Source organism: Canis aureus, chromosome 31, assembly GCF_053574225.1.
Source record: "Canis aureus isolate CA01 chromosome 31, VMU_Caureus_v.1.0, whole genome shotgun sequence".
Lineage (NCBI taxonomy): Eukaryota > Metazoa > Chordata > Mammalia > Carnivora > Canidae > Canis > Canis aureus.
Window position 1 is genome coordinate 9,644,509 of NC_135641.1, and position 15,411 is coordinate 9,659,919.

Below are 15,411 nucleotides of genomic sequence, written 5' to 3' on the forward strand. Positions count from 1 at the left end.
TGTTTTAGGAATGTACTTACTGTTTTTAACTACATTAATTAAGAGTCCACTGTCTGTTGTATTCTGTCTGTTTAGTTGTTGATCTGTTCATTTAATAATCTTTGCTGAGCACCCCCTCCATGAGCTCTGTGAGGGACACTGAGTTTACCACGGGACACAATAGCCACAGTCCTTCTGGAACTAGCAGTCATCTCATAAAAGACCCCAGTGCCTGAAAAATGCAGTGTCTGTTGTCTGACCTACATTGGTCCCAGGAGTTCACAGACTGGCACTAGATAACTTGGGATCCAGCTGGAAGATGAATATATACAAGTTCCCATAAAAATAATCATAGCTCTAAGTGTCCTTTAATATTTTTAGATCAGTCACTATATGCCACTGTATTAAATTGCAAGAAGTATCCTATTTGATCCTCACAAAGAGCTTACGTGTAGGTGCTGCAGCCCACAGTTCCTTAATGTAAAACCTTTGGAGATACGGAAGAGTTTTAGAATTCAGCATTTTTCAGATTTCAGAGGGGTAATATGGGGCATAGGATGTCTATTATGTAACACTCTGCAGTGTCCAGGTCCACATTCTGTAACCAGTCTCTTTAATGATGCTTTGTGAAGTGTGGACAAAGTGAAGATGCTAATACTTCTGCAGTTCTAGTTAGTTCTGCAGGAAAAGGGTCAGGTCAGGTCAGGCTTTGCTGCCAGGTGAGTGATGAAAAATCCATTTCCAGAAGTTTGGGTTTCACAAATTGTAGAAAAGGGAGAGCAGCCATGCACTGTCATCTACATTAAGGATGGTGAGAGTCAGAGATGAGGCCACTGGCCAAAGTTCACACAGGTAGAGAGCAACAGAGCCAGAGTTTGAGTCTAGGCTGTAGGATCCGAGTGTGAGCTTCAAGGCCAGAGAACCACAGGGAAAGGATCCTGGCAGTGAGTATCTGAGAGGATGGTGTCTCGGGGGCTGCAGCCACAGCAGCCCTGGTCAGGTGACAGTTTTGGACGACACTCAGGGGCTGGGGACACCTGCTGCCCTCAGAGGAAGCCCAGATCAGAAGTGAAGCAGAGCTCTTAAGGAGCACCTCCTGTCCTATGTGAGGCCAAGACAGAACTTGGGGTCGGCCAGCTGATGTCTCTGCAGAGTTGACCTCCAGGTCTGCCAGAGATTTAAAAACCATTTTCCCCAGCCAGCTGTCTCTGGGTTAGGATATAGGAGACTTTCAAGGGCCTTAAGCACCTGGGAGAGCAGGGTTCAAAGTCCATTCCCATCCTTAAACTGCTGCTTCCATGTGTCTGAGTCAAACAGGCTAATTGGCTACCCAACTACAAACCAAGTGTTGATGTGCTGTTGATTAAATCACAGAGATACTACTAACTGTAATATTCCGAACTGATTTTTTTAGATCATTGACACACCAGGTTAGGCAAGTCAGAGGTCACATGGATCTAATTGTAGGACTGTTGGGTAAAAAGAATCACCTAGCAAATGTTTAGGGATACAGCATCCCTAAATGGGATGTTTAGGGAGACAACACAGATGTCTTTTTTTTTCCCCATTTGAAGAGAAATCAATCACATTTTTTACAGGAAATCATCCAGTTGAGCCAACGGGGTAGTTGGTTTCTATTTCAGCTTTACTGACCAAAAACAACAGAAAAACATATTCGAAGCAAAGAGCCACACCAAGCAGATTCAAAAGAGATTTAATAGGCACTGTTTTTCCCTATGCAGAAAGTGTCGGCCTTTTGAAATTTTTCAATTTAGCTATTTTTAGTTTCATGAGACACAAAGACTATATAATCCTCATAAAGATGTCAGCTGGCCCCGGCCTTCCCCAGGCACCTGCAGGCGTGATTCATTGGACTAATGACAAAGTATCTGCATATGGAGAGCATCACACATCTTTCATATATTATAATCAAATGTTATCAGTGCAGCAGGAAGTCCTTTTATCGGTAGATGGCATTGACCCTGGGACTCAAAGTGGCTAAAGTATAAAACAATGACAACACGTGTGAAATCTGCTCTTGCTCACCTGGAGCACAGCTTCAGTGTTACAGTAGACACTTCCGGTGGCTGCTGGTGGGATGCTCCCCGGATGCTTTGTCCAGCCAGCCCAGGCCGTCCAGCTCTAGAGCTTCAGACAAAATCAGGACAGGCTGGAGATTCATGAACTGCTTGACCAAAGAACCAAGAAGTGAAAACCAGGTGGATATGGGGAAGCAGGTGATACTTGTGGAATATTCTAGTAACATCCACCTGGATTATCCAGGGCCTAGTGCTGCAGACATTGGACTCCTGTGTTAGGAATGGGGTGGGAGTGAGTGGGTTGCAGCCTACAGAGAACCCAGCCTCTGCATGCTTCGCTCCCCTGGGGAGGCAGTTCAAGCTCTCAGGGGTCCTGGGAATGCAGGATCTGTGAGCAGCAAAGGGTCATGGCCTAGAGGGAGACGTCAGGGTGTGGGGACAGTGAGGGTACCCCACCTCTGCTGCGGATCCAGGCAGGGGCCAGGGTAGTTGAGGGGCAGACACCCCAAGGCTTGGATGCAAGGAACAAACTTGCAAGGCTTCTCACCCTGAGAGCCTGGGAGCCTCTCTCTGTGGCTCTGGGATTCGCCGGAGATCTGTAGTGTGCCTAGCAGGCATTTCAAATGGTTCTGTTTAGATGCAGGATGGACAGACACATCCAGGAAGAGTGTGGGTGACTGCGCCCCCTGGTGGTGCCTTGAGGGGACACGATGGGGGAAAGCTGGTCCTCAGGATGGGTCCTGGCACAGGTGCCAGAGGCCAATAACCCACAGGGGACAGGGTAGCCACATGGCGCCAGCCCAGCATAGAAAAAATAAGGTCATGTTCTACTTCAGCATTGCCCAGATGTTGTCTTTATTCCCTGAAAGGCTGGAAACTTTCATTGTACGGTGTTTTACCAACACATGATGAACATCTATTTTCCTGTGTGGTTATTTGCTCAGACATTACAAAGTTCTTCATTATGTTACCTTGATGTCTCTCAAGCCAATCCCATATTAGAGACATAAATCCACATCTGCTTATTTTTTCAGCAATTTGTATTCAAAACTCAAGGAAAATAACTCAAAGATGCTATTTAATAGAAAAAATATGTAAAGGAGGGTCATTTCATCACCATTAAAAGATCATATTTTATTCCTTTGATATAATTCTTTTATTTCTTTGGTGTAAACCATTGTCTTTATAAGGTCTCCAAAATACAGTAATTTTGAGCAATTAACTGGAAGTAGTTAATGCATTCTCACTTTTTTCATGGGACACAGCCAGGCTATTGGCTGGGATGCTCTACCTGTTAAGAGCATGGAAAAAATGTTCTCTAGGAACCCCATAGACCAGAGATCATGCTGCATGTGAAACAGATGAGCAGACTTGTACAATCCTTTAATGAAAAAAAAATGCTTCTAGTATATTAAGGTGATCTCCAAAAGACGGATTGTAGTCCATAAGAACATTAACTTAAAATATGCTGTGCTCCCTGTGGGGGATGACATTTCAGAGGAAGGTCATGGGCCTCTTATGTTGTCTTTCTCTTTTTACGCAAGTGCTTTGAGCTGTTGAGTAGTGTGTTCTTTTCCAAAGTACCGTCACTTTTGATGCTGTCTTCCCAGAGTTCAATCTGTTCCACATGCTTGCTGTGGGGCTGAGCAGCTCCATTCTAGGCTGCCTCCTTACACTGCTCGTCTACACCTACTGCCAACGGTACCAGCAGCAGTCCCACGATGCCACCGTCATCCACCCTGTTGCTCCTGCCCCTCTCAACACCAGCATAACTAACCACATCAACAAACTGGACAAGTATGACTCGGTGGAAGCTATCAAGGTAAGGAGTTGGCAGACAGATGTGAAAGAAGGGCCCTAGGGGCTGTTGGCAAAGCTCAGAGGCGGTGGCTGAAGTGACAGAGTGGAGAACAAGGCAATGGGTGGCCCTTATGATGAGCTGCCTTGTTTGCTTTGCCTGCAAAAAAGATGGTGCCTCAAATTGGGAAGTAGGTTACAAATAGGACTCAGAAACAGCAATGAATAAAATACTGGAAAATATTGAGTCATTGGCCAATGTCCAGCTCTGCTTCCACTGTGCCTCCCATGTTCAAAGAGAGGAGCTCTGGGCTGAGGCCCTGTACCCATCTGACAGTGGTAATGAGGACCAGGGTGGGGTAGTCTGATATCCAGGTTCATCCTGAGAAAAATTGTTATGTTATTATAAAAACGATCTTAAAATAATTTGTTTGCATAATGAAATTTCTTCAGCTTTGCATGGTGTGTGACTGGTGTGGGGTGAAGTGTTCTGCTAAATTTTCTCAATGGGTGATTAATTCAGTGCCTGACCCAGAAGTAGAGAGTTGATGGCCAGTCTCCTCATTCTGAGGAAGAAGGAGTGGAAAGGGCATCAGCTCTGGACCAGGAAGACCTGTGTCCATGAGTCACCAGCTGCGTAAACGTAAAGCCAGTTACACTCACTGAGCCTGTTTTCTCCTCAGTAAACAGGAGATCATGAGAAACAAATGAAACAGCTACACTAAATGCCTTGAGTAGTGCCTGGCAAAATAAATGTGGTTTTTATTTGAGGCATTGTGCATCAGGGTTTAAAATGCAAGTTAGTTAATTCTTTGAACCTCAGTTTCTTCATCTTTAAAATGGGTAGAGCAATATGTAACATCATCTCTCTGTTGTGAGGTTTAAATGGGATAACACACAGGAGTCAGGGGTGTAGCTGGAAGGACATCTGGGGCCATCATCTGCTTCACCCAATGTGCCCGACCACCCACGTGAATGAAGGATATTATCATTTTGACATTCCTCTTAAATTGATGGTTCTCCTTAACATTCTCAGGGAGCATTTTGATGCTTTCTCTGCCATGATGATTTCCTTTGAAATTTGATTTCCTTCCCATGTGGGAACTTGGAACTTTTTCAACTCTTACAAGTTCAAGTGGTTGGGAGGTCTTGAGTCCTGGGAGCCACAGTGTCCTCTCTTGTTTTCCCCCTACCACGAGGCCTCCTTCTCCACCCCTTGGACAGAAACAGAGCCAGTTGACTTTTATCCATGGGCCTTGCTTCCACCAGGATCCAGAACCCATGAGTACCTTATGCTAATCAATGCTAGGGCCAAGAAATAAAGCACTGCTCACTAATAACACACCCCTCACACCTTGTCAGAACTGAGCTTCTGGAGTATGAGGAGGAACATGAGCTCCTTTTATGAACAAGAACAAGCCTTTAGATCCCAAGAATGGGGCTCCTTGAAATGTGATTCCAACCAATCAACTTGGTTCTTACTTCAAATGTCTCAAGATAATTTGACTGGTCTTCTGTTCCCACTTAAGATCCAAGAGCCACTCAAGATAATAAGAAATTTAACTGCTCGGAAGGCAGAGGGCTTTGAGGGCACTGACTGCTGCCTAATCTCTAATGATCCTTCTGGAACTTTCTTCTGATACCTTGCCCAGACCAGTCTTGGACAGTTGGCCTCTGCTGACCATCCTACATCCTTATAGCAGCCCTTTTAGTATTTACCCTCCACTTGGCATAGTAAACTAGGTTTTTGAAAGCATAGGTGGCTTTAATGACTTAATAAGGATGGGTGTCTGTGTCAGAAGTGGCTAGAGTAGGCTTTTGGGGGGCCCATAGCTGGTGTGTTAAATTAAGAATATGCATATTGTGGCCGGCTGAAGAAGAAGGTACAAGCTACACGGGATCAGCAGGAAGCTCCCTGAGCACCTGAGCTCCCTCTTTGGGGAAGGGGAGACCCTGGGGTTGTTTTGACTCAAGGTGCAATTTCAGTACACTCACTTGAAGAAAGTCAAGTCCCAAGGTTTATTACTTACACTGCCAGGGAAGGGCAGTCCTCTGGGCCTGGTCAGCAGTGAGCAGGAGACAGAGAGAGGGTGGCAGGCACCTGTTACTTAAAAGGTGGTTGAGGGAGACATCACTCACGTTTTGTGGGCTCAGCTCTAAGTGCTTATTTTATTTTTTAATTTTCTCAAAGATTTTATTTATTTATTTATTTAGTACTCAAGTAGGGGGAGGGGAAGGGCAGAGGGAGAAGGGGAGAGGAGATCTCAAGGATACTCCACGCTGAGTCCTTCCCAGGACCCTGAGATCATGACCTGAGCCCAAATCAAGATTTGGACAACTGAGCCACCCAGGTGCCCCTGTAAGTGGCTATTTTAGCAGGTGCTGCAAGAAAAACAAAACAGGAACTTGGGGTGGGAACCTGAAGCTCAGGTCCTCATGTAAATGTGCAGACTCTGTGGGTCTGAGCAGGCTTGTCAGGCTGAAAAATGCCCAGGTGGCACCTGAGAATGGCTGTTTTCTCATCACAAGCTCACCTGCTAACAGTGTAGAAAATGAAAAGAAATCAAGCCGTTTTAAATTGCATGCATTTACTTAAATAAGCTCCTTCAAAATCTCTTATCAATGTACCTGTCCATGATAATCAGAAGGCTGCTTAAATTTTACTGTTACGTAACATTCAAAGCGACTGTTGATTTGAAATCACTAGTGAGTTTTAGGTTTGTTGAAGATTTAGATTTCTCAAGATCTATTTATCAAAGATTGCCACCCTCATTCTGGTCATGAGGCAGGTCCTCAGTAAGGCAAACAAGGTGAGGAAGCCAGTAGGTGAGGAATCACATTTTGAACAATGGAGCCTCAGAAGGGAGTTCAGATTCAATATAATCGTCCCCTCATTATGTTCTCTTTCCAAAATGCTACTTATGGAGTCTTCTTAAATCCTTTTTTTTTTAATTTTACTTTTTACAGGCATTTAACAAAAACAACTTGATCCTAGAGGAAAGAAACAAATACTTCAACCCGCATCTCAGTGGGAAGACCTATTCTAACGCCTACTTTACAGATCTCAATAATTACGATGAGTACTAATAGCTGTTATATTTTTGGCTCCTTGTAATCCCCCACCTCCTCAAGCCCTGCTCCATGACTTCCCATGTTTCCAAGGCTTCAGAGATGAAGTTTGGATACATTTCAAGTGCATTTCAAGCCACCAGTGTCCCATTGCTGCCAAAAACAGACATCCTTAAAAGCAACAAAAATCTAAATATGATGTCTTGAAAATCTGGTCTAAATGCTTGATCATTGTTGAATGAGCCATGGCGTGAAGTTTTGTTTTGTTTTGTTTTTATTGTGTCCAGTCCATTTTTCTAACAAGTCGGTTGTTTTCTTGAGCTTTTTAATATATGTGCCACCCACATGGGAAAGGAGTCTTTAGAAATAGGAATGTCTTCCTGCTTTTGAGCATAAATCTTCATGATGTTCTAATTCAAGAAAACAGACACTTCAACTAAGAATCTCCCTCCCTCCACAAGGAGTGTTAGGTCCATAGTATTTGATAAAATGAAGGATATGAATGTGGCTGTATAGTTATTCACCATGGATCTCCCATCTTCCCAACCTGGATAAGTCTGTGGAATCCTTGAAAGCAACTTGCGTGTTTGGACTTGGAATGGTTCTCGCTTGAGCAAAGGCAGAAAATCACCCTGGCTTGTGTCTGCAGAGGTGATGGTATGAGGAGTGGCACACTCTTGACCCCTGGTCTTGATGCAGTTACTGTGTTATCCCTGGTGGAGGTGAGCTTGAAGACCAGAGGCACAGACATGATGAAGGGTCCAGTGTTCTGCATGATGCTGCAAGGCTAGCCATATTCTCACTTCTGGATTTCACAGCATTCCAGGGAGCTCCTCGCCCTGTGGTAGGCCCGGAAGCTCACCTGTCCGGTCCATAGTAACAGCCTGAAGAGACATCTATAAAACCACTACTTATTCACCATTGGACATACGCCCTGTCTAATGTCCCTGCAAGGAAAAATCGTGAACATTCATGACACCAATGAGGAAAAGTATTAAATATTAAAAATACTTTGAAGTATAAAATGGAAACCAACTTTTTTTATTTCCTATGTTACAGAAAGGATTGAAAGAAATGACATTTAAGGAGAAGCAACTTTTTATTTTCTATCTCCCGATAGAACTCATGTATAGCAGTCAGCCACTTCCCAGAGCATTACTGATGCGTAAGGCTGGCTTTCTGCAGCCCATCGCTGTACATATTGAAGTGCTCCCCGAGTACCCAGCTGTCATTTGCTGCCTCCAGGTCAGGCAAGGAGGAGACGTTTGGTTCTGGTGCCTTGTGTTTCTATCTCAATGCTGCCCTCCCCTCCACCCCTCCCTCTTCTCCTGCATGGAGGCAAGAGCATTTCAAGATGTACCTGGAGAAAGCAGGGACGTAAGGTTTTCAGTGACCCCTGTGGTTCTGAGCACTGACACTGCTAAGCATTTCAGAGTGTTATAATACTATTCATAGAGGTCCCCAGCAAGGAAAAACAGCAGGATGAATTACTCATAAACAGCTGATAAATAATACATGGCAGCTGGTTGAATAATGTTTGAAAGTCAGAACCGGATTGAAACTGTTCATCGATGCCCTTGGGCATTGCAATAAAGACCTGTGTGGATGGTGAAACATTCTTATTGCACAGTGAACCTTCAGATTTGTGGAAATACACAGCACGGGCATTGAGGAACGCAGACTTATCAGCACACGTGTTTGTGGCCTATCCAATGTAAAGAAACAATTTCAGAAAGTGTTGGGGGAAAAAAATCCCATGTTGAGTCATGAGTATTGCTGTATTGAAAGTATTCTCATGCACCCAAATTTTCAGAAGCGACTCTACAAAAAGTCAAGCTTAAATGGCAGGTGGTTTCCAGGAGGTCTAATAGATTGCAACTGAATGGTGTTCTGGGTGTTTCCAGCAGGGAGTTCATGTTGCCTCTCTCCTGCGTGGCTGGTCTGCTGTGGGGGGACTGCTTGGTCTGGACACACACAGCTGAAGTCTGGACTCAGGAGGTGAAATTCGGCCAGATGGTTTCCTCATTGTCCCCCAACTGGTTTTGCACTGGATGCTTCAACTAGTGTCATCACCTTCCTTTAAGAAAAATGTCCCTACCATGAAGCACATCACAGTTGTTTTTGGATCCCTCTCTACAGTGTTTTCTAAGCTTAAACGGTTATTTTATTTCCCTTAGGAAAGAGAATACTAATATTTTGAGAAAGCATCCCTGGACCTGATTAGAAATGTTTTCTAAATGCTCTCCACGCTGGACCTCAGTCGGTGTCCTGTGGTGACTGGAGACAGTGCCCACCCTCCCCACGGAGTCACATACCTCCAGGAACTTAGCACGGCAAAGAAATGCTCTCATTTTTGTTCCCTGCCTCTCTACTCAGAGCAAAATTGCACTGGCTTCTCTTTCTGTCTGTTTGTCTCTCTCACATTCTCATTTCACAGAATTTCAATTTGTTTAGAATAATTTTAACTATATTCTAACGAGCTATGGAGTAACTTTTGCTTTTCCATCATTGTGTGGCTGTTGCTCATGGGTGTGCCTCCCCTCCATGCCTCTGGTTGTTTCTTGAGCCCCAGGTGGGCTTTCGCAGGGGTGCCTACCACCTCGCTGGCATCTCCTCCTGAAAGTAGCTCCCGGGAGGCTGCGGGCTTTGCTATTTCTCTGGGTCAGATTTTAAATTTCTAAATGACTTATTCTGTCTATTTTTTTCCCCTTTCTTTCCTTCCTTCCTTTCTTTCCTTCCTTCCCTCCTTCCTTCCTTCCTCCCTCCTCCCTAGTACAAGCAGCACCCTCTCTGAACCTAACATCAAATGACAATAGTCACGGTTTAATCTGGAGGGCTATTTCTGGGTAGGGGGGCAGCTGGCCCGGTGTTCCCGAGGAACCTGGCCCTGGGCTCACGCTCACACTCTGGGAGGGAGTCCCAGGGGCAGGGCTGCTCAGGGTCCCGTCCCCAAGGAGCGCTGCGGGCCAGCGGCCGGAGGAGCCCGGCTGTCACCCTGAGGACGGGGCTGGGACTCGGGACGAGCTGGGCCCCCGCCAAGCCTCGCCCACCCCGCGGCCCCCGGACCCAGCTCGCCCGGCGGGGAAGGGGCGCCCCGGGGCTCGGGGGCGGGGGCGGGGGTGGGGGTGGGGGACCCGGGTCTGGCCGAGTGATGCCAAGGAGAGGAGAAGCGACGGTGGGGAGAGGGGGCTGGGAACGTGGGGACCCGGTGGCTCCGAGCTGAGCGTGGGGCGGAGGCCGGACCGTCCAAGGGCAGGAGGTGGCCCGACGGTGGCCGCAGGTCCTTACAGCTCTGCACGTGGGTGAGAGCCGTGGGACTCCGAGCCCAGCGTGGGCGGGTCCCCTGGAGGCCTGGGGAGAACTCGTGGTCGGACCCGCTTCCAGTGAGGGGGCAGAGGCCCAGCGGGGGGCCCCGTGTCCCGGGCTCGGGGAGGTGGGAGTGCATCGGGTCAGCACTCAGCTAATCGCTGCATAAACTCCCCCTTAATGCGCACTGAAGATACAGTCTTGATAGTGTCGGAATTCACAAATAGCTTTATGCTTCTTTATGATATTTACTTATTTCCAGAGTAAATCATGAACATGTCCCCAGCACTGTCAAACCACCTTCGGCAGGATGTCCTTTACACTCCGTTGGGGTTTTCTGGTGTGTGGCAAATGGGGGCAGCTCCATTGCATTTAGCATTTCTGCCTCACAGGATGGCTCTGGGGCACCCATCCAGGGACGAGAGGTACCACTGGCGGGTACAGGGAATGCTTCTGCCTTAAAGCAGCCATTCTCCACTGAGCAGGACTGTCCCTAAGCCTCCAACAATCCATGTTTGTGAAGGTGGGAATTACAGTGGGAACCATAAATCAACTCATGCAAACTCTCTGCTATTCTTTTTAAGATGATACAAAGTGGAATTCACAGATTGCGTTGCCATGCCCAATACATCCCTACTACTGCTTCCATTATGTCACAGCAACTCTTGTCATGTGGTGATAATATGTTGACACACCATTGCAAATTTGAGTACCTAGGATGATCTGTTATCAGAAAACAGAAAGCCATTCTGAACACCTTGCTTCTCTGGACGATGGGTATGAAATGGGAGAAGATAAAGTTACAGTCACTTTGACCAGAGAAATGCCTAAAAAAGAATGCCAATTATTGCACAGCACGTCGCCATGTAAGATAAAAGATTTGGAAACCAGAAAACATTGTGGAATTTATCTCTGCTGTTCTTCCCTACTGAGGTCATTAATAATAATTGATTTAAAGGCTCTTTGTAATTCTGCATATACTGACAAAGTATTCATATTATCTGTTTTGCTAACCTGGTAAAACACAGGGAAATAAGTTGCTAGAATCCTTGCTTTTCCTTTCAGAAACTGAAAAAAATTAACAAGATGCAATGTTGGATTATTGGCAGGGATTTCTATGATGACTATTCTATATTCCTTTTTTTATGGACTTATATTAAAGATGTGTTATACCTATTTTGAGGAACAGATGGATCAAGGTTTTTTCATCTATCATATGTCACATTATCAAATTATTGGTACATTTTACAAAAGCATCAGGAAGGGAGATTGTTCTCCTTGAAAACATAGCTTACACTGCACAGGAGACTTAGAGCATCGTCAAAACTGAAAGCAGAGCCTGACACAGCGTGTATAGTTCCTAGTGTAAGCTGCCTCATAGTATTTGCAAAAGATCATACTGGTTCTGCCATAGAAAGCAATCAAGCTGATTACCCATGACCAGAGTCAGAATTGATTTTTGTTCAGGCAAACAGGTTTTATTGTATTGACATGATGAGGGTAAATAGCTAAGGATATTTTTAAAACCTGGAAGGAACAGAGTAGAGATGGAAAACTACTCTGTGGCACTTCTTAAACCAAATTTTGGACAGGCAATACCATCCATTCCATCTCTTTATATTGAGTAAGATGTCTGAGCCCAGCAGTTGGAACATGATCCTGTTCTTTTTCAGCTTCATGGCACCTTAATGCCAAATAGTCCAAATGGAGGGTGAACGGTAGTTCAAAAGGTAGTTCAGACTGGTTCAAATGTGCGATAAATACAAGCTGGGAGCAAAATTTGGATTCTGAAAAAGCCAAACTGTACTATCATGTTGCTAAGAAGAGAACATTGTTAGCCATCCTCTGTTAGTGCACATAGTTTCATTTCCCTATAAAAAGTTGCCAGTGCCTTGTTTAAGATGGTGATTTATCATCTCCTCTGGATATTAGTGGTTCCAGTGCCAAGCAGAGGATTGATTGGCTACACTTTGAAGAAAATCATTCTTCTATGTCTCTTTGAACTCAGGAATAGAAAACGGCCAAGGAACACATCACAGATGTGATGTCTGCCCCCTACCAGGGAGGGCGTGTGGCATCAGAACAGGTGCAGACAGGTGTTCAGAATTCGGGTTATTGCCTTCCAGAAAGTGACATCACTTTACTTTTATATCGTCCACAAAACACCTTAGTGACAGTGTTAGTCTGTCATAGGGATGATGCCCTGCCTCTAGAAGGTAGAGTTTTTGTTACTGTCCTTCAGGTAAGTTGAGAGATACAGGAAAATCAGGCTGCTGACAGCTGAATGCAGATACAGAATGGAATGAGGACCACCTAGAACTTTGTGGGCTTTTTTTTTTTTTTTTTTTTTGAGTCAATGTCAAAATTGTTTCACAAGTACACAAAATTGTCAACCTTAATTTAGGTTAAGAAAGTTAACAGTATTTTCTCCACCAAGGGTGTTTCTTCGTATAGCATGACTGTTGGCCAAAATCAAAGTTGAACTTCTGCACCTTGAAAGAAAGCACAGGATGAAGTTTCAACGTGAGCACCTGCATTCCCCGCTGAAACTCTACACCATCTGCAAAGAAAATGCACCAACTTGGTCCATTGTAGGATTCTTCAAAAGTGGGTAACAAAGCTTGTGTGCTGCACCCCTTGACTCGACTTTGAAAATGTTATAAAATGTTAAATGCTTCTTTCTGTGTTAATTTGCTGTTGCTGTTTTGTGACACAAAATAAACTTATTTGGGAGTGTTTCATTTTTTTCACTGAACCTTCTCCAAAGCCAACTTCAGCCCTTGGTAAACCTGCAGCAAGTTACTGACATTAAAATTAATTTTTAAAAGACAGTATGTGTTAATCATAGTGGGGCTTCTTAGATGAGGTAGCATTGCCTTTCCCTTCCTTGAATGAGGAAATGGAGTGCCAGTTGCCCTATTGGAATCCTCATGGATTGCCAGAACTTACTTCACTGGGCCGTTGGGTGCACTCTTTTTCAGTCCTTAAATTTGGTTTCAAGGTTACACTTGAAACCTTGTTGTTAGAAATGTGTAATGCGACTTTCCGGTAGTCTTCCCTTTTATGCTTTCTGTTCATCAATTCATTGGTCTTAAATGCTCACTTGAGAGCTGTCCAGGTCTATACCCAAGAATATTGTTTAATGACACCTGACAGATCCATTGCTTTGAAAAATTAGTTTGAGATACCAACTGTGGCATCCCAGGCAGGGAGCTCATGAGCTGCTGCATTGGATCAATTATGGAAATTTGAGAAGAGGAGGGTCAAGGGTTACCTGCCGATCAGCAGAAACCAACTCACACCTGCTGCATGCCCCAACTCCGAGAAAAGCAAACATATTTGTAAGATAAAATGAGCTGTTATTACTGAAGGGGAAATGCCATGCTCACTCACTGCTCTTGGTGAATTGCCAGCTTCTATAACCCAGACCAATTAATCTTTATTTTTAAACAATAAATTCATGAAGAATGATCCTGAGTTCCATTAAGAGTGTGATCTCCCTCCATAGCATCCCCTCTGCACCATCTCTATCTGCTAACATTTTTTGGGACAAAATAAGAGAATCCTGATTATGTACAGTATAAATTGTATTATATTTTTTGTACTTATGTTTTATGTAAATAGTTTGTCTCATTCGATTGTATGTGAGCATTGAAATAAATCCTACCATTTAGGAAACAATTTAGTGGAATTGTTTTCTTACCTCTATGCCCCTTTGCCCCAGATGTGGTAGGGTGTGACAGCACCTTGGAGTGAGTTTCATCAGAGTGAGACCTGGACAGCCTTCTGGCCAAACCCCCTATCAAGCTCCTGTTTGTTCTTCAGACCCCAAGGCCTCTGGAGTGGTGGCCAGAGACTGCCCCCAGCAGCTTCACGATGATCCTACCATATAGTCAAGGAGTGTTAGAAATGTTTCCATGGGCAAAAGGACATATGTGACAAGGAAAGCCAAACAGGGTTTTAATTTACTAGGATTTGCTATCAGGCACTGTTGATCCTTAATTCATGAAGTTATATTCATCTTCTCTCCAGCACATCATATTCCATTATTTCTTGCATAAAACAAGGTTTTTCTAGAATGAAAGCTGACTTTCAGCTAACGTGAACACAAAAGATACCTGGCCCAGGAAAACCACTTTAGAATGAGAGCCACATTTCATTTGGAATATCCAAGATCCAAGATCCCCTTACCTCTTCCGCTCTATCTTTTGCAACTGTTCAGTACACAGCTAAACAATGCAGGGTTTACGGGTATTGACTCCTGCAGTTGAAAATCCCTGTATAATTTTGAACTCCCCTCCCCCCAAATTTTACTAATAGCTTAGTGTTGACTGGAAGCCTTACCAATAACAGAAACAGTCCATTAACACATGGATTTTTTTTACATTGTGTGTATTATCTACTTTATTCTTATAATGAAGTAAGCTAGAGAAAAGCAAATGTTATTAAGAATATTATGAGGAAGAGAAAATTTACAGTCCTGTATCAATAAAATATGAAAATCCATGCATAAATGGACTGCACAGTTCAAACTTGTGTTGTTGAAGGGCCAACTGTATATATGCATATGTATATACACATGTGTATAAAAATGTATAATTTCATATGTATATATAATTTTTAATTGACTAAGATGTTGATAAAGCCCATTTAATATGGAGGCCAAAATTAACATAATAAAGTAAAAATATATAGTGAAGCATGTTATTAAACTGTTCTTAACCCAAAAAATGAAATACTAATTTTTAAATTTTAAAAAATCTGTATTTTGCCCTGGTCACACAGACTGACTGCACAGTTTAAAGACCTCTCTCCTATTAGAAGGTTGGATGTCCTTTAATGTAAAGAGAGTCCCAGAAGAATAATTTCTTAAAGCTTCGTGGGGAGTTCTGTTCTCCCCCAGTTCAACACATTAACTGTCCAGGAGTTTATTAGCTCTGGCTGCGCATTATCTGGAGAGATTTCTGCTTTGCTTTTAAATAACACCCAGGTCCCTTTCTCAACTAATTCAGTTTGGAATCTGAGTATCTCTAGTTTATGAAATATTAGAATTTTAAAACATTCTGTGAAGACCCTACGTTTGGCTGTCAGTTTAGAAAGTGAGTAAAATAAGTAGGTGTTGTGTCACAATTTTCTTGTGATTATTTCACAGAATCTTTGTGTTTAGAGAGATCCATTCTGCTACTTAGACATTCTCACATGATGCTAATGTAACCAGCTC

General features: G+C 43.9%; 1 protein-coding gene across 13 annotated transcripts in view; it reads left to right on the forward strand.

Moving 5' to 3' along the window:
• Positions 1–13,871, forward strand: part of SEMA5A (semaphorin 5A) — a 474,025-nt gene extending 460,154 nt beyond the window's left edge. For all 13 annotated transcript variants that reach the window (XM_077879611.1, XM_077879602.1, XM_077879610.1 and 10 more), the window contains 2 exons: positions 3,629–3,840; positions 6,783–13,871. In XM_077879611.1, the coding sequence (XP_077735737.1) occupies positions 3,629–3,840; positions 6,783–6,902 (332 nt within the window). In that variant the 3' untranslated portion in view covers positions 6,903–13,871. The remainder of the gene's footprint in view (positions 1–3,628; positions 3,841–6,782) is intronic.
• The last annotated feature ends 1,540 nt before the right edge of the window (positions 13,872–15,411 follow it).